Source organism: Lupinus angustifolius, chromosome LG04, assembly GCF_001865875.1.
Source record: "Lupinus angustifolius cultivar Tanjil chromosome LG04, LupAngTanjil_v1.0, whole genome shotgun sequence".
In the NCBI taxonomy this organism is placed as follows: domain Eukaryota; kingdom Viridiplantae; phylum Streptophyta; class Magnoliopsida; order Fabales; family Fabaceae; genus Lupinus; species Lupinus angustifolius.
This window is the reverse complement of record NC_032012.1, coordinates 8,578,286-8,595,765: the sequence shown is the minus strand read 5'-3', so window position 1 is coordinate 8,595,765 and position 17,480 is coordinate 8,578,286. Positions and strand designations below refer to the sequence as shown.

At 32.0% G+C, this 17,480-nt stretch overlaps 4 protein-coding genes across 5 annotated transcripts; 3 read left to right on the top strand and 1 right to left on the bottom strand.

Moving 5' to 3' along the window:
* On the top strand, window positions 303-887 carry LOC109344603 (cell wall / vacuolar inhibitor of fructosidase 1-like). The gene has a single exon (XM_019583364.1). The coding sequence runs from the start codon at window positions 303-305 to the stop codon at window positions 885-887; it is 585 nt and encodes a 194-aa protein (XP_019438909.1).
* LOC109345544 lies at window positions 2,644-5,329 on the top strand. Of its 2 annotated transcripts, XM_019584608.1 has the most exons (4): window positions 2,644-2,723; window positions 3,236-4,145; window positions 4,688-4,832; window positions 5,192-5,329. In XM_019584608.1, the coding sequence occupies exons 2-4, from the start codon at window positions 3,602-3,604 to the stop codon at window positions 5,199-5,201; spliced, it is 699 nt and encodes a 232-aa protein (XP_019440153.1). In that variant the 5' UTR covers window positions 2,644-2,723; window positions 3,236-3,601; the 3' UTR covers window positions 5,202-5,329. The 2 variants fall into 2 exon arrangements, with proteins under 2 accessions (XP_019440153.1, XP_019440154.1); XM_019584609.1 differs by lacking the exon at window positions 2,644-2,723 and having other exon boundaries at window positions 2,914-4,145.
* LOC109345540 (nuclear poly(A) polymerase 3-like) lies at window positions 6,102-10,221 on the bottom strand. The gene is made up of 10 exons (XM_019584602.1): window positions 10,007-10,221; window positions 9,849-9,926; window positions 8,690-8,797; window positions 8,535-8,597; window positions 8,277-8,438; window positions 7,940-8,053; window positions 7,669-7,731; window positions 7,260-7,571; window positions 6,932-7,096; window positions 6,102-6,716 (listed from the first exon to the last, which is right to left on the bottom strand). Exons 1-10 carry the CDS (start codon window positions 10,202-10,204, stop codon window positions 6,324-6,326), a joined length of 1,656 nt encoding a protein of 551 aa, XP_019440147.1. The 5' UTR covers window positions 10,205-10,221; the 3' UTR covers window positions 6,102-6,323.
* LOC109345542 (prostatic spermine-binding protein-like) lies at window positions 15,108-17,038 on the top strand. The gene is made up of 2 exons (XM_019584605.1): window positions 15,108-15,648; window positions 16,434-17,038. The coding sequence occupies exons 1-2, from the start codon at window positions 15,256-15,258 to the stop codon at window positions 16,671-16,673; spliced, it is 633 nt and encodes a 210-aa protein (XP_019440150.1). The 5' UTR covers window positions 15,108-15,255; the 3' UTR covers window positions 16,674-17,038.

Genomic DNA, 17,480 nt, shown 5'->3' with positions numbered 1-17,480 from the left:
ATAAGTTGGGGTTTTTATAAGCAAAAGAAGTGTAGTTTAAAATAATATAGGGCTGCACCATTTTGAAGAAGTAGAAGCTTTGAATGCTCCAACACAAAATGTAGCGATTGAACCATTTTGAACCACATGACTCAAGGGTTCAGCGAGCACAAAGGGAAACGTCAAGATATATTTCCTAATATAGAACAAAACTCAAGATAAAAGCCCTTTAATTTGCATCATCCAACGTTCATAGAACAAAAAACTCCATCTAAATATTCAACAAACTAAAGAACTAAAATTCTCACTTCTCCCTAAAGAAAATGAAGCTTTCAAGTTTTTCAACTATTATTCTCCTTCACTTGGCCACTTCATCTATCTACTTCATCTCACCAATCCAATGCACTATCAATAGACCTAGCTTAGTAGAACAAATATGTCGAAAAACACCACATTACAACCTTTGTGTTTCAACCTTAAAATCACATTTAGTTTCACAACATGGTCCATCAAGGGTTAACATTGAAGGTTTTGCTAGAACAACACTTCAAGCTATTGCTATAAATGCCTCAGCCACATTGAAACACGTGCACAAGGTTTTTGAGAAAACAAGTGAGAAACAAATGAGAATTGCTTTGGATAGTTGCATAGCTTCTTACACCAAGATTGTGAAAGTGCTTTTACCAGAAGCTATAAGTTGTATTAACAAAGGTGACAATAATGGTGTAAAATCTGGTGCATCTGCTATAGCAAACCTAGCTATTTCATGTGAGAATAAATGCATGGCCACAACTAATTCCCCTCTTAGAGATAGTAACCATTATGTGCAAAATCTTTGTGCTGTTGCTGCTTCCATTGTTAACTATTTACCTCAAGCACACCACCAGGGTTTGCATAGATTCTTGTAATTTTGGTTATCTTATTTATGCATTTATATATAGCTACTAGGTCTTGATATAAGGGCTTAATGTGTTTTTTTATATGTTGTGAATAAAATTTGTACTACCTTTGTAACAAGGTCAAAGCATAGAGGTTGTTGTTTCAATTGGGCTTTTAGGCAAATGCAGTCCTTTTTGAACAGCTAAATTCAATAAATTTTTACTACAAATTAAATTATTTCTATATGTTATTTTTCATATTTTATGTCTACACACGCATGTATAAAAACTTATAAAAATGAAAGAGTAACTTGATGCTAAAATAATAATATTATTATTTAGACGATACAAATCAGGAACAATAATATTGGTCTAGTTATTACTTAAATTTCTCAGGAGCTCATGCAGATTTTGGCTTTTCATATAGGTATTAACAATTAGGGTTGAAAAAGGATGGTATGCATATATAAGTGATTAAGTGTATTTGTGGACAAGTTTATTTTTTTCTTTTTTATAATTTCTTATAATTTTCAATTTCACTTTTACCCCTATTCGCAATCTCCCACATAGATGAAGGATGTAATTGTCATTTCACTTATTTTATAATATGTTATTCTAATATATGCATTAAAGAATCTGCCTAACAATTATTATCCGTAGTAGAAAATTATTTTAACATTAATTTGAAACGTCTTAGGAGTTCATATTCTCTTCATTGAGACGTAATATATAATGTGTATTTTTTGTAACATTAAAAGGACACAAGGAATGAAAACTAATGCAAATAATAGTAGTCTTTTAATATTGAAGTATAAGCTAGCTTTCATATTGAAAAGGAATGAAATCAAGTTTGATTTACGAGTTGAAAAATTCATCATGGTTGATGAGGAAAAGAATTAGGAAACAATTAATCAACCCAATACTTTTTTTAATGGGGGGTGGGTCATGCTCCTAAAAACAAGAGTCCAAGACCATAAATTAGGACTCTAAATAAATCCAAAGTCTACAGCTGCAAGATATTCACAATAATATGTGTCCTTACTTGCACACCTTTCTGCATTGAATACCCATAACCTCATCCTCAGATACTCTGCATTCAGAATTATATATGATATGTATATACATGGAATGACTCAAGTAATAACAGTTTTCTTGTATAAAAATTATGAGAACAATAAATTTAGGTCTTACAACATATCATGAATGGTTATAATTAAAAATTAGTTATTAGTCACATGTATTAATAGTTGGTGCATATCCAATCGTGCGTCCAATGAATGTTCATCGAGTGTAATATATGTACTAACAATATAAAGATTTATACATAGTGAATGTATAATCTAATATCCATTTATATTACTTTTATTTTAGAATTTATGCTGATGGAAAATAAATGATAACTGATGTAGTAACTTGTATACTACCGGTTGTCGATGTATACATATTTGTCTTACGTTGATTATTGTTTATCTATTTTTTATGTCACTAAGGAATTAACTCATTAACTAACAAAAGTTGTCATGATTTCACGAGGATTTCTAATGAGTTATACTATATTAGTTTTGGTAATGTTATTTTAGCTTAACAAAACAACAAAATTCAGATGTTAACATAACCATTATTCATAATCAAATGACAGTATCATACACCTAAGACATAACTGTCGGTGAGGGTTGTACATAATGGATATGTCAACTTCACTATTTTTGGATCTTTCTTTATAAATATGCTCCCATATTACATGCAAAAATCAAAGAAAGAGAGAAACATAGAAATTAATCAAATTATTGTTTTAGAAAAAAAACTTAAGGTTGTGTATGTTCCCTTATATCATCGGATCCATTGTTCCTTCCCTTTTTCTCAAAGGTATTGTTTTCTTCTTCTTCATGTTCAATTCTTATTGTAATGCTTGTAACTAGTTCAAAGTTGTTGACTTTTTCCATTTTCATGGGTACCCATTTATTCATAATCAATCATCTATTGGTGTAGGTTATATTTTGCACTTTATATTCATAATTAATCACTTTTGTATATTTTGTTTTTATGGGGTTCATTGGTTATATATATTTGTTCTACATTGGCCTTTCTTTAAGGGTGTTCTCATTGCTGAGAACCTTTTCTCTGTCATTGGTGGTGCCTAATGCATTTTCTAGTTTTTTACATTGCTTTCTTTTAAAGGTTTTCATTATTTTTTTTGCATACTTTGCTTAAAACTTGAAGTTTGAATTGATGCTTTTTGGTTGCTTATAGCTTTATCATTTGCTTTACTTCATTATACCATCTCATGATAAGATAAGTTTCCCACAATTGAAGGAAAAGTCTTTGTAGGGTTGTTAATTAGGTTCAATTGATTGGAATTTTCTCTTGTTCTGATGCAGGGTCAGTACCTTATTGGGTTTACATTTTCTACTTTCCTGGTTGTGGAGAAGTGATTGATTGAGCTTGCTGTTAATTGCTTAGAGAGGAAGAGACATAGTTTTTTGGGGTCAATTGTTTTATTATTGTCTGAATCTGTCTAATGTGCACTCTTAGAAGATATCTGCATATGGCATTGAGTTGCATGTGTAGCTGGGTTTCCGAATGATTTGTGGTTACCTAGGCCCTTAGCGCGTAAAATCTGTTCAGGAATTCCTTTTTGTGTGATGTGCTGATTTAAGGGATTGGCTTTTCTGGTGGCAGTTTAGAAGGCATTTTGTCGGTTAATAACAAAACTGATAGAGATTGAATTCGTTTCTGGCTTTGGGATGGATCAAAGAAGTGCATTGGATAAGGATACAGAAGTTGATCTTGAAAGTGGAATGCCACTAATAAGAGATGATTCAATGAAAGTTTCTACTCCAGGTACTTGGAAACAAGGAAAGACGTTATTATCTAAAATTTCTGGTTGCTTTGTTAGAGGTTCTGTAAACAGTGAAGACAGGCCAAGTTTACACATTGAACCGAATTTAAGTGAAGTTTCTGTGGATGAGGTGGAACTGGAAAACAAGCCATTGACGGGACAGGACTCAGTGAGGCGTGCAGAGATGTCCATGGTAAAGGAGAAACGTAAAAAGGCGAGTAATAAAAAGGCAGCGAAACCTCCACGACCTCCACAAGCTCCAACATTAGATGCAGCTGACTATAAGCTAATCAGAGAGATATCTAAACTCGCTATGTTGAAGCGTGCAAGGGTCGAGCGAATGAAAGCCTTGAAGAAGATGAAAGCTGCTAAATCTCCACCATCTTCCAATAGCAGCACCTGGGCCATGATTCTTACTGTTGTCTTCGTTATTGTGATAATAATCCAAGGTAACATTTGTGGCAAAAGTAAACTTTATCAAGCATAAGACAGTGTGTTTATTTGTAATCTTGTGTATTACAATGTCATGGGGGATTTAGCTTTGACTTTGAGCTATCAAAAGATTATTCTCCCATGAAATGACACCATTTCAATATATAAACTTTTTAGCAATTTCCAATTCTTTTTTTTCCTTGAACTTTAGGCTGGTAGTTTCCAAGCCATAGAACAATGTACTTTCAGGAAGAAAAAAGCTTCCAATTTAAAATACTATTTTGTTAGATGTTGAGCATTGAATTCATTCAGTTTTTTTTGTTTTTGGATTGTGAATTGTGAGAGCATGTTTCCAGTGCTTTTTCTTGATGGAGTTAAAGATTTTTTACCCTATTGAGTTTTGCCTTCCTTTTCAATGTTACATGTTGTTTACATATGTTTCATTTGTGGTTAAACCATACCATGTTTTTTATTTTATCCATGACATTAACCATGTTCTATTCTTCTCAGCAAGAACCCTTTTGCTTTATTTATTTTGATTTAGATGTTCCTTTTTCAGGCTTGTCATCTGGAAAAAATCCAGAGGCAACTTTCCAGGGATCTCCTTTATCTACAAGTGGAACAGAGAGTGGTTTAATTTCAGTTCACTATCAACTCAATCCATCTGCAAGTGACTCAAAAGCACCTGGTTCAGAGTCTCATAAGTAAGTTTAAATGCACGCTGCTCATCGAACCTCTACTTTTCCTCACTTCCCCCTCATTTTCTACTTAGTCGGAAGTAGAACGTTATCCAGCCCATGGTTTTAAATTGCAGTTGCGGTTGTGTTGCAGCCATTATGGCTTGACACACCAATGTGGTCCATAATCACGGCGTGATATGGTTTCAATCACTGCCACATGATGAGTTCCGAAGTTTAAAACCCAAACTAATGGTATCCTTATCAGTTTATAAAAACATTAGTACTTCATAAATTCCCATTTCACTCTCATATTTCATATAAAAAATACAATGGTGGTGTTGCAGCTTTCTAATATAAATTCTGCTACTTCATGGTCCTTGCAGTTTTGTATAGCTACAAGAGATTCAGTTTAAGGAAAGATGGCTTAGTATTCTTGTGCTTACATCTCAGAGGCTCTTTTTCTTGTCCTTCAATATATTTTATTTAATACAAACCATAATGTGTTGGTAATTTAACCCCTATATGTATATTAATCAATATTAGGGGGTGAGTTAAATTACCATAACAGAATTCTACTGCTTATACTTGGTGGAGTTAAGTTAGTGATTTTGCTTCTGAAGCTTCACCACCATCTGTAATTGTAATCACCTAATTACTATGTACTTTTGTATTTTTGTGATTGCGTTCATAATTAAAACAACTGGTATATATTTGTGTGAAGCAGCTAGTGTGTATTTGCGTGAATAAGTGAGTCCAAATGGTTGAGTGTAATATTTATACATCGTCATTATAAAGATTTATATATAATCAATATATTATCTAATTATTTGTATTTATTTTTATTTAAGAGTCAATAATAATAATTAAATATGAATGGTGGATGTGACAATAACATTAGAGTAAATTACACTGACATCCTGAGTTTTATTGAAATTACACAACTCACCTCTCACTTTTTTAAACTTACACAAACCTCCCATATTTTTGTATTTTCATTACACTGATCACCCTGTATAAGAAATAAGTGTAATATTTTAAACAAAAAATGTGATAAATATAATTAAGTTAAACAAAACATGATATATTGGGTAGATAAGTCTAAATAATATACAAATCAATGTATCTTTATTATTTTTTTGTTACAAAATATATCAACAATTATAAAGAAATATTGTTTAAATCACTAGTGTTATTTTTTGTTCCTTGAGGTTTCACACTACACATTACATGTATAAAACAGTAAGCACTTTTTCCAACAAACAAAATAGTATGGATTATTCACAATAACACAATATGCAATAGTTAATATTCTGTTAGCTATAATCATTCATGACTGAATATTTTGCATGAACAAACTGTGACTTTCCAACTAATAATCATTTCTTTGTCTAAACACTACTTTACAATTTTTCTTTCCAATATATTTCCTAAAAACCATTCTAACAATTTTTCATTTTTCTTCTTCCTACTATACCACTAAACTCTACTCATTCCACTGATCCTATGCAAATAAATCTACCCACCAGAACTCAGATACTCAGCCTCACAAGTAGGTGCAACATGGCCAACAAGACAATGTGGAACATGTTGTGAGTACACTTGATTCCTTTTCTTATCATAATCAATTACTCTCCAGCATGTTTTTCTACCCTTGATAGTTTCATCATCAAACATTGCATTGTTGGGAAGCTGAGAAGCTATTATGATAGATAACTCCATCCTCCCGGGAGAACCTTCATAACCATTCCTTATGATCTTCATGAACTCTCCATCTACCGACTCTATGTCCACCAAACTATTCTTATCAACAGGTTGCAAGCCCCAGTAGAACACTACATTTGCCTCAGTTTTTTCGTTGTCGACATATTCTGTAGGGTTCGGGTCACAAAATCCTTGGATCCCCTCCAGCTGCAACAAAAACAACCACATGAGGAAATGGTGGTAAAACATTTGGGATGATTAGCAATAAATTCCTGTCAAAACCCAAAAGCAATATCAATATCAATATCAACAGCAGAAGAGGACGTGTAAAAAGGGAAGCCCAGTGCACGATGCTCCCAACCAACCCAGAATATTTTTACAAATAAATAGGAATGACAAGATTTACCATTTGAGCAACTTACAATGACAAGAAGACCAGGAAAACGTGACTTGACCCAACCAACCCAGTTTCCGAGCTCGCATTGATCAGACGTTGAGAGGTAAATCTTGAAGAATTGGGAATATCTTTTGGAGTATGGAAAAGGCTGAAATACATTATCCCAAATGAAATCTGGCTTCAAAAGATCCTTCAATGCAGACAAATAAAGAATATGAGCAAAAGAATCATTGGGGAAATTTAGGGACATCAGCAAAAACATAAAGGTATTGAAATGTACAGAGCATTGGATTAAGTGGATCAGAATAAAATTTGCAAAATGAATACCACCTATGTTAAACAACAAAACATACCCTAGTCATATTATGTCCACGTATAAACTCGGACCTGATCCGGTAGCATGTACTTTTAGTTACATTTGAATGACAGAACTCATAAGGACTAGATGGTAGCAGAATAGGCATGAAGGAAAAGGGACGTATTTCAATAGTATCTACAGATGTTAGCAACATTGCTTCATGCAGTGACACTGGTTTAGGCCAGGGCCAAAATGCAAATGTTCGGAAAAAGTTTGTAGTTAGAGCATTTAAGGTGGCATCAGGATGTCTTAGACAAACATAAGCTGCAAGAATTGCCAAATGAATTCCTCCCAAATAACCAAGTAACTGCATATGAAAATGTTATTTATATCAGCCATAAAAGTTGAGTTCATGCGTAAAACAAGTTGTGAGTAAACATTACTAGGAAATAAAATGCACTTACAGCTCCATACAATCCTCTTCTTTTTGCCCAAAATTTAAGGATTCGTAGCAAAGATTGAAATTTCTGAAATACACAAATTTTGCATATAAGAGATCACAAATCCACATTGCACTAGATCTATAAAGCAAGATAAGGCCAAGGTCCCTCCCTGTCCCCACAAGCATAGAACCAAAAAAGGGAGGGTACTAGCCATCCTCATTCAAATAATTGCCCAATTGTTTATGAATATAATCCTTTTAAGGAGAACAGAAAAGATTGACATGCATAATACCTCAACATTTGGAACTAGCTGAAGAATTCGCTTATTTGCACGTACGCCGGACAAGCTTTTCCAGCTGGTATCATCAATATTCCTCAAGAAGAACGGGTTTAGTATGTCAACATTCTGTAGGATAATTAACAGGATCAGTGAAATAATTACTTATTAAACAAGTCCATGCGAATATCAAATATACAGAGTTGTGCCACTAAAACATTATTGTGAATGCATTACTCAAAGAGCCAATGACATTATTTTGAAGAAATGTTGAGCACAGATGCAGCAGTCCCAAACTTTATTCTAATGAAATTTCATATTTTAGAACTACATATGCTTTTTTCATACTGACCTCGGGAACATATAGTACTCTAAGTCGAGCGTATGGGAGATCAACGGAAATTCCATCAAATTTAAATCTCATGAGAGGGACTTTTGCACCCTTGACACATTGAATATCAGATACTTCAGGTCTTCTCTTAAGCATGTTGTACAAAACAACAAAGAAGTCTTCCTGTAAAGATCATATTCCATAAATATTGAAACAAATATTACATAGCCCAAACAGTAATGATAAATAAGAAGAGAAATGCAACAAAAAAAAACTCACCGCGATGGTGGCAAAGAACGGAGCAACGCACAAAGCATCAATGTCAGACTCTGGGCTGTGAACCTGAACATAATTAAAAGTTTTGAAGAAAAAAACAACCTTTAGACTTAGAAAATCCAAGTACTAGGAGAAGAACTAAAATAGGAGGCACTTACTCCAAGGCCATAAGATCCATATGTCAATACGGTGGCAGAAGTAACAGCAATCTGGTGCTTTGGTAATTGGTGCTGCATTGCAACCTTCTTGATCCATGATGACACAATCTGCCAGTGCAAAATCAAATAAATAATATGATAAAAATACAATAACAAGGTAATAGTGAAAGATTGTTAATGTAAGAGCAATACCATCAAGACTACAAAAATTGCAAAATAAAGAAATTGAAATACAAGTAAGGGTGGAAATAGTTCAGGTGACCTGTTGGGTCGGCGTGTTTAATTATATATATTATTTCTGGGAACACATCTTCTTTCCCAAGATGCTTACCACTTCATGTACCATATCATTCTTCTTTGTCAAAAACTATAAAGATAATATATATTTAATTTAGGTTTTACTTTTTTTACCAATGAGAAACGAGTAGAACATGGAGTACTACAAACTTTGGACAACATATGAGGCTCCATTATTTCTATATACTATAATTAATTTTAAATTTCTATATTATAATTAATGTTGGCTTCTTAAAAGATCTTACTGCTAGCCTTTTAAAAAGGTTGTGGCAAGCTTTAGTAAATAATATATATAAATTAAAAAGAACGGGATCAGGCCGCCACATGTTAGCCTGGCCGGTATGGCATGTTTTCACCCTAGATGCAAGTTAGCAAAACTAAATTTAGATTAACATATAACCATACAAATATGGAGATTTCCTTAATGTGAGATTCTAACATGATCCTCCAAGAACAATATCTACCATTGGTTTTAAATTGCAAAAACCCTTCTTGGAACACACATTTGTTGTACTCACAATATGGTTTTACTTTTACAGCAAGAAACAGCCCATTTGCTAAAAAACTTATAATGTTTCTTACAACAAAGATAAATTTCTTGAAGTTTTCTGCCTATTCTTACAATAATCAAATTGTACATGGTACCATATGATAAAGAAACATTTTTAGCACAAAACCTTATTGTAGTAAAGACAATTTTGTCTAAAATTCTAGATAACTTCCAAGCATGTGAAAATCTGAGGGAAATGCACACATGATCTTAATGAGCTTTAACAAAAATAAACAGCAACATTGAAAATTCCATAGCAGAAAGAAAGCACAATAAGTTAAGGGCAAATGGGTAATATTGTAGGAGAAAAACCTGTTTGAGCTTGTGAATAGCTTTTTTCCTTTTATCTTCCTCTTCTTGTGATGGAACAAGTCCTTCATCATTCATGAACTGCATATGGTTGAATTAAACCCATAAATAAAAATTAAAAAAGTCATAAACTTTAATAAAATTATGAAAAAGGGGTTCACCTGAAGCAGAGACATAGATCTTTGGTGATCCATAGCAAAAAAGAAAGATGGGTTGAAAGGAAATGAAAGCAACACCCTTGAGGGTGGTGGTGGTGGTGGTGGTGGTGGCAGAGAATGGTGAATCACCGGAAAAGGTGGTGGAGAATATAAAAAAACGCCACTTGTAATTGGGTAAGAAGGGTAAGGTTCCAACTCCATACAAGTTTCGCAAAAACCCACCATTGGTGAATCACCGGAAAAGGTGGTGGAGAATATAAAAAAACGCCACTTGTAATTGGGTAAGAAGGGTAAGGTTCCAACTCCATACAAGTTTCGCCAAAACCCACCAAAAATTGCAAAAACCCACCAAAAATTGCAAAACACACCAAAAATTGCAAAACCCAAAAATAAAGTAATCTCCTTTTGACTCACAGAGAAGAAATAAATTGAAAATAAAAAATAAAACAGCGATTCGTGCGTTATACTTTATTTATTTCTAAAAAGAAAGATAGAAAAATACTACAAAGTTAGTAGTTTTCTGTTGAGACAGTTTGCAACTATATTTTCAGTTACCATTCAGAATCTAGAATTGTCTCTTTAATTTGTCTTCTTCGTTTTTTGGGTTCTTCTCTTTTCAGTTTCTTGTGTACTGTATTTCTGTGCTCTGTATCAAAGGTAACCGGGTATTCTTGTTGGACACGTGCCATTCTGCAAGCCAAGTGTCAGGTTATTTACTACTCTGAGAAAGGGTTGGGCGGAGAGACATATACAACTAATAAGATCTTCATAACATATTAATATTTTAATTTTAATTAAATTTAATCTTAAATTATAGCATTAAAAATCATAAAATGTATTTATCTTCAAATATAACGTGTTATATGTGTCTTTATACAAATTTTTCTCTCCAAATATATTATGATTTATACACAAACACCGTAAAGATTTATACACGGTTAACATAAAGATTTATTCATATTTATTATATTAATTTGTATTATCTTTTTAAAAATGATAAACTAGCCGTATGTAAATATCTTACATTATTAATAGATAGATGATTAGTTGTATGGAAAAGTATATATTAAGCCGACATCTCTAGTAAGAATAATAACAAAGTGGAAAGGCTGTAAAGTAAACTATGGGAATGTTATATTTTTTTAATAAATCATACTCTTTCTACGGGTGAGTAGGACCAGATCCTACTCATTCACCCGTTCATCATATTTGTATGTATTTCTACTCATATGTGTATAAAATAATGTTATTCTTTTGGTCGAACGTATCAATTTTTATTTAATTTTTCCATAATATATACATGATTAATAATATATATACACATTATATATCAAACTATATGTTCATAATAATAAATATTATTAAGAAATATTTATCTAAAATGAGTATGTATTATATTTAATCGGGTTTAAAGGCTGACCCAATTACTATTTAGAGTCGGGTTAGTTTCGGGTAGGACAAGTCTTAACCCGTCCCAACCCGGCCCATACTTACCCTTACTCTCTTCATCACTTAATTTAAAAATAAAATTTTCCCAATTACAGAAAAGTGATAGTTATATATTAGTTTCCTATAATTAAAAGTATTTTTGGGTAATAGGTTAAAAAGTTATAATAATTAAGTTTTTCCTTGTTTAAAAGGATTGACTACTTGAATTAAAACACATTATAATATTTGTATTAAAAAATACATTATAATATAATATGGGTTTAATGTTTATACACAGAAAGTCTAATTGTTTTTCATGTTTGGTTATTATTTATCATCATTTAAGTGTTGGTTATTATTCATCAACATAAACTTATTATTAACTCATAAATATAAGTTATATATATAAATAATAGTCCATATATGTAACATCTAAACAATTTTATATTTAGAGTACATGGATGTTAAACTTTTGTCACATTGTGTAAAATTATAAGCATACCTTGCAATCTCATGAATTAGTTTGTTAAATCTTTAATTTAGTCCCTTAAAAATTAACACATCACAAAATTTAGTTTTTAAAATTAGCAAAAATAATTATATCTATATGTAATGAAAATGTCAAACAAGTTAGTCCTTATATGTTCATTAATAAGAAAAAATAAAACTAAAGGTGACAATAAGGTAAATCGAGGCCAGGTTTATATTTATCCAACCTCTAACCTAAAATCATGTATTTGTATCTAAACTTGAACGTGATGAAGCTAAAAAAATGTATCATCATCACTCCATCATGTTTTGAGTAACTCTAAACTCGTATCAAATTTGTCTCAAACACGCATTTAACTTAAGTTAAATGGAATATATATATATATAAATGGGATAATTTTATAACTTTACATCTATTATATATATCAAATTTGGGTCGGTTGAGGTATTGTATATACAAAACTCAAAACCAATATTTGAAATTGAGGAAAATTCAGTTAAAATGGATTTTTCCATTAAATTTGAGTTTGGTTTCTGGCAGATACTCACACTTTCAATTAAATCGTTGTTCCTAAGGCTTTGTTTGAGAGTCATGGGGGAAAAGGAAGGAGAGATCAAAGGGTTAGGAAGGGAAGGGAAGAGAAAAGAAATCATCTCTTGTTTGAGAGTATGAAATTCAGATGAGGGAGAGTAAACTAATAATAATGCTAGAATATTTTTTACTTTTTCTTTAAAAATATAATTAACAATGAGAAATAGAGGATAATATATAATATATAATATTAAAAAAATATTTAGTTATTTTGACATTTTATCTCCAGAAAATTTCAAATGACAGCACTTTAAAGATAGACACATGAAATATTTTCGAGGGTTTCTCCAAAACTTTTCCATCTTTTTTATCCAACTCCCAAATAAAGGAAAAACTTTCCAAAATCATTCATTCCCCTCCAAAATCTCAATCCCAAACAAAACATAAGAGATTGGATGAGAATGGACATGAATTGGGTGAAGGGAGTTATTTCACAAGAAGAATAATATTTTAATAAAAATTCAACATTAATTCATACACATTTTCATATTCTCAAGAACCTCTTTCGAATGTGTTTTTCTTTCAAATACATGCATCTGATATTCTCAAATGAGATGTTCAATATGTCAAAGTATTTACTACCATAGAATTATATTAGAATCATAATTTTGAGAAGTAATTCCGTAAAATTCAATCTTAACTAATTTTAATCTTGCTCTATTCTTAAAAATATCGATTTCACATATTGAGAACTGTTTGCCACCCCTTACTACTACTACCCCATGTAACATCTTCAACATCGACCATGTTCATATTTTATTGGTCATTCTCCTTGACAAGGTACGAAGCTAGTTGATTTAGTCTAGGATGAACAAAACTCCTTCCACCATTATGCATTTATGACCCTAGTAAATGATTGAAGTTATTCTCATAACGTTTCCATTTGAACTCCAATAGAAAGTGTTATTAAACATGATTGGATTGTCGATCTCTAAGAACATAGCATTTGATAAGTTTTTTATTCAAAATAAGTTGGGAGGAATATTTTTTAGGGGGGTATTTTTAGTGTTTTTAATCTTTTTAAGCCGACTTCATTTAGTGAAGTTGAAAATTGATTGTTGTTTTCAATCTTTTCTTAGAGTTTGTTTTATGAAAGTGGGTGGAAAGGACATTTATGTTTTCCTCTCACTTTCTCATGGACAAATTGGTCCTTTTCATCCTCCCAATTAAATAACAAAACCTTACTCATCCAATTTGTTGGTGCAGCGGAAGCGATCGTTGCGCAGCGTTGGCCACAAGCAATCAAATAATGTGCATAGAATAAATAGAAGAGAAGAAACAAGTGAATTTGTTAACGAAATTCGGCCAATTGTGCCTACGTCCCTAGGAGTGCTGAGCGGCTACCAAGATATTATTAGAGAATAAAGATTACAAACCCTAGCACACTCATGAGCTCACCCGCCTATGAGGTATTTCTATTAGGTGCTTATTTATAGTGCATATTATAACAAAGGAACTGAGTCCAATATATGACATTAGTTACTTTACTCTATTCCAATACTAGACAATGTGAGACTAATACAATAACATATTTCAAGCATTCTTTAACACAATTAAATTTTAAACTTGTTTGTAGGTTGTTATGATTAAATTGTAAAACTTATGTTAATTAGAGATATTTTAACTTATTGACATCTTTTATAATAACATATTTAATTATGTATTTAATACCCACCTTTTTAAATTAGGAGTAATAAGTATAAAAATAATGTTAGTTTTATTATAATTTTTTTAGAAACTTGTAATATAAATGGAGTTAATGAGTCAGACCAATAATACAATCATTCATATAGTGAACCATCCATTTAGCATCCTTAGAACTAGATACTCATACCAAGTTTAATAAAGCTCTAATCAAACATCAACCAAATTCAATGGTATATTTGGAGAGGATCCCCATCCTTCAAACACATGCATGTTATATTTTTTAGAAGCTCATATACAATATTAATATCCAAGACATGATGGAATTCGTATCACGAATTTATTATTAGCTTAGACTTATAGTTGAGGATAATTGGTATGCATGTTGTGTAACACTAACACATCTTTTCGGGTAAATATACAATACCCTCATTTCTTCTTTTAATGATTATGTAATAATAGGTTTTTTATGTGTTAATTAGTAGAGAAAAAAATGTATCAACTATTCATTTTATTAATTATTGACTAACGTATAAAATTTAACATTAACTTATAATTATACTCTAATTAGTATGCCCTTTTCATTTTTATTTCATGCTTATCTAATTATTTTTTAAATGCATTTTTATTTATTTTAATCTAATAGTTTGTAAACACTTCTAATCTAAGTAGCCATAACCCTGATTTCATTATATTGCTACTTTACATTACATCTTGTAAAAGGAAGGTACTAAAAGAATTTATTTTATCCCCTTAAATAAATTTTATCCATTCAACTTGAAATAGTTAGAGTTTAAAATGATTCCAGATATAAAAGTCTCCAAACGAAAAAAATTAATGATTCAAATTAACTCATCTAATAAATAAAAATAATAAATTAATGAAACAGAAATAGAAAACAACATAAAAGAGAAAATAATTGAAATTGGAGTAATAGTGGATGAGAAAAAGGCTAAGCGAGAATCACACTACTTCACTAAAATACAAAATTCTTCATAACAACCGTTCGATCAAACGCCACATCATCGATCCGCATGAATTCCTTTTTCAACGGTCAAGATCAGTGTTGCAGAGCAACTTGGTGCAACGAAGGAAGAAGATGAATATTATCGATCGATTTGAATTTCTGGAGAAAGTGCTGAGAATCGCAGATTCGAAGATGAAGATTATCGATGAATTGAAAGAACATGTGGATGATTATGAGGTCCTCGCTCTGAAACAGGAAGACGAGGAAGGTGAATCTGAGTATGAAGTTGAAGAAGATGGAGAAGACGACGAGGACGTTGATGATGATGATGATGATGTAGACGAAGAAGATATCGGTGAAGATGACGACGACGACGATGTTGATGCTGGTGCTGACGGCGAAGATGACGACGATGAAGAAGAGCACAGCGCTGGTGCTGGCGGCGAGCGCGGTGGCGATCCTGATGACGACGATGATGATGATGATGACGACGATGAGGAGGAGGAAGAGGAGGGCGATGAGGAGGTAACTCACTTAGATTTTTTCTTTTACATGCTAAATTTGTAGAAGTTGTTCGAAACTGCGATTAATTTCGTGTTTATTAATTATTATTATCATCTATGTTTTTAAGCTGGAGATTTTTGTTAGATTTTTCGCTAAGTAGTTTATGATTACTGGAACTTGATTATGATTTTTCCTTTTGCCCGTAACTACTATGAACTTGGTAGGGTTTATCATTTATGTTTAGCATTTTTGCATCAAGAAGGTTAAAAATCGAGGGTTTATACGTTAATTCATCATAATAATCCTTTTGCGCTTTTTTTTATCTTAATTTTAAATTTTTGCCGCTGTGAAGATTGAATAATCACGAAATCTATACTCTTCATATGTGTATCTGGTGATATTTTGCTGCATACTCTCTGATTCAGTCTTTTTGGTTTCAAATTTTAACCATCTGATTTTTATTTGTAAACAAATAAATACTGGGTTTGAATTACCTGAGTTTTCAGATTATCTTTTATTTAAGGAACAAGATTTTTTAGCAATTTTATTCAGGCTTTTGATGTGGATTTGAGAATCAATGAAATATGAAGTTTAAGTTTCTGCGAAGAACATGTCTGTCTTTCTTAATTGCTCCCAGTTTATCTATGCAGGGTCATCTTCAAAAGTTAGGTTGAAAATGAGAGAGCTATCATAAATTTTTTGTTATGTATTGTACATTTTTGTGTTGCTCCATTGTTGTGAGTATTATTTTTCTTAGGCATCTGTCTTCTTCCATTTAGTAAAACTGACACACAATAACCTTATAGGATGATTTGGGAACGGAGTACCTCATCCGTCCTGTAGGCACTGCTGAGGAGGATGAAGCATCTAGTGATTTTGAACCTGAGGAGAATGTCGATGAGGAAGATGAAGACAATGATGGTGAAAAAACTGATGTGCCATCATCGAAAAGGAAGAGGACTGGTAAAGATGATTCTGATAATGATGATGACGATGATGATGACAATGATGGTGGAGAAGATGATGAGAGACCCTCCAAGAGATAGAGTTGGGTCCATTATCCTTAACAATTCAATCATGGGTTAATTCTCACCATCTCCGTCCTTTGATCATATGTGAAAGAAATGATAACATGGTTCATGGAATTGTTCTTAGCTGTTTTATGTATTATTATTATGGTGCAGTATTGTTAGGGTTACTTTGTTTCATTTTGTAATTTCGTAGTCAATGTGAGTTTGGAAAACTCTTCTGAAGAGCTGGTGAAAATTTGTTAACCAAATTTTGCAGCCTTTAAAATTGTGTTCTTGGTCCTTTGTAGCTAGGTAGATCTTGTACACTACAATTTCTGATACCCTGAAATTGTGGGTATATCTTCTGCATTTACATGATTATTGTTGAGTGTCAATCTTTACTAAATTGTTTCTATTATTACATGTTTTCTGGTAGTTTGTTTATTAGACCTGTGAATGCAAATTGATTGTCATTTCTGAAGCACCCAAAAGTGAATTTTCAATTGATCTTACCTTTTGTTCTTAATTTTGCTTTGCTGAATTTTGATATGCGGGTTGATTGGATAATACTATAGTGGTTTACACTAAACTTTTTTGATAATACATATCACCTTAATTATTAACCCACATCTAGTGCTTGAAGCCTTTGACATGTTCACAAACCATTAAAGAATTGTCAAAAATAACTTGTCAAAAATCAACTTACCCAGTGACCTTTCATGCATATGAAACACATCATTTATGATGCACAAGGAAAGGAACTAGTCATTAAATAATTTTGTTATAATATCTCTTTGACTCTTTGCCATGAAATATCACAAGTAGTACCATTTTTTTTTTGTT

What these genes read in the sequence shown, in the direction of transcription:
- LOC109345540 (XM_019584602.1), bottom strand. Translation starts at nt 10,204, where the DNA reads ATGGAGTTGGAACCTTACCCTTCTTACCCAATTACAAGTGGCGTTTTT. An exon ending in ATGGATCTTATGGCCTTGGA is followed by an intron (nt 8,598 to 8,689) that starts GTAAGTGCCTCC and finishes AATTATGTTCAG; the next exon opens with GTTCACAGCCCAGAGTCTGA. An exon ending in CGTTCTTTGCCACCATCGCG is followed by an intron (nt 8,439 to 8,534) that starts GTGAGTTTTTTT and finishes TGATCTTTACAG; the next exon opens with GAAGACTTCTTTGTTGTTTT.
- LOC109344603 (XM_019583364.1), top strand. Translation starts at nt 303, where the DNA reads ATGAAGCTTTCAAGTTTTTCAACTATTATTCTCCTTCACTTGGCCACT.
- LOC109345542 (XM_019584605.1), top strand. Translation starts at nt 15,256, where the DNA reads ATGAATATTATCGATCGATTTGAATTTCTGGAGAAAGTGCTGAGAATC. An exon ending in AAGAGGAGGGCGATGAGGAG is followed by an intron (nt 15,649 to 16,433) that starts GTAACTCACTTA and finishes ATAACCTTATAG; the next exon opens with GATGATTTGGGAACGGAGTA.
- LOC109345544 (XM_019584608.1), top strand. Translation starts at nt 3,602, where the DNA reads ATGGATCAAAGAAGTGCATTGGATAAGGATACAGAAGTTGATCTTGAA. An exon ending in TATTGTGATAATAATCCAAG is followed by an intron (nt 4,146 to 4,687) that starts GTAACATTTGTG and finishes TTCCTTTTTCAG; the next exon opens with GCTTGTCATCTGGAAAAAAT.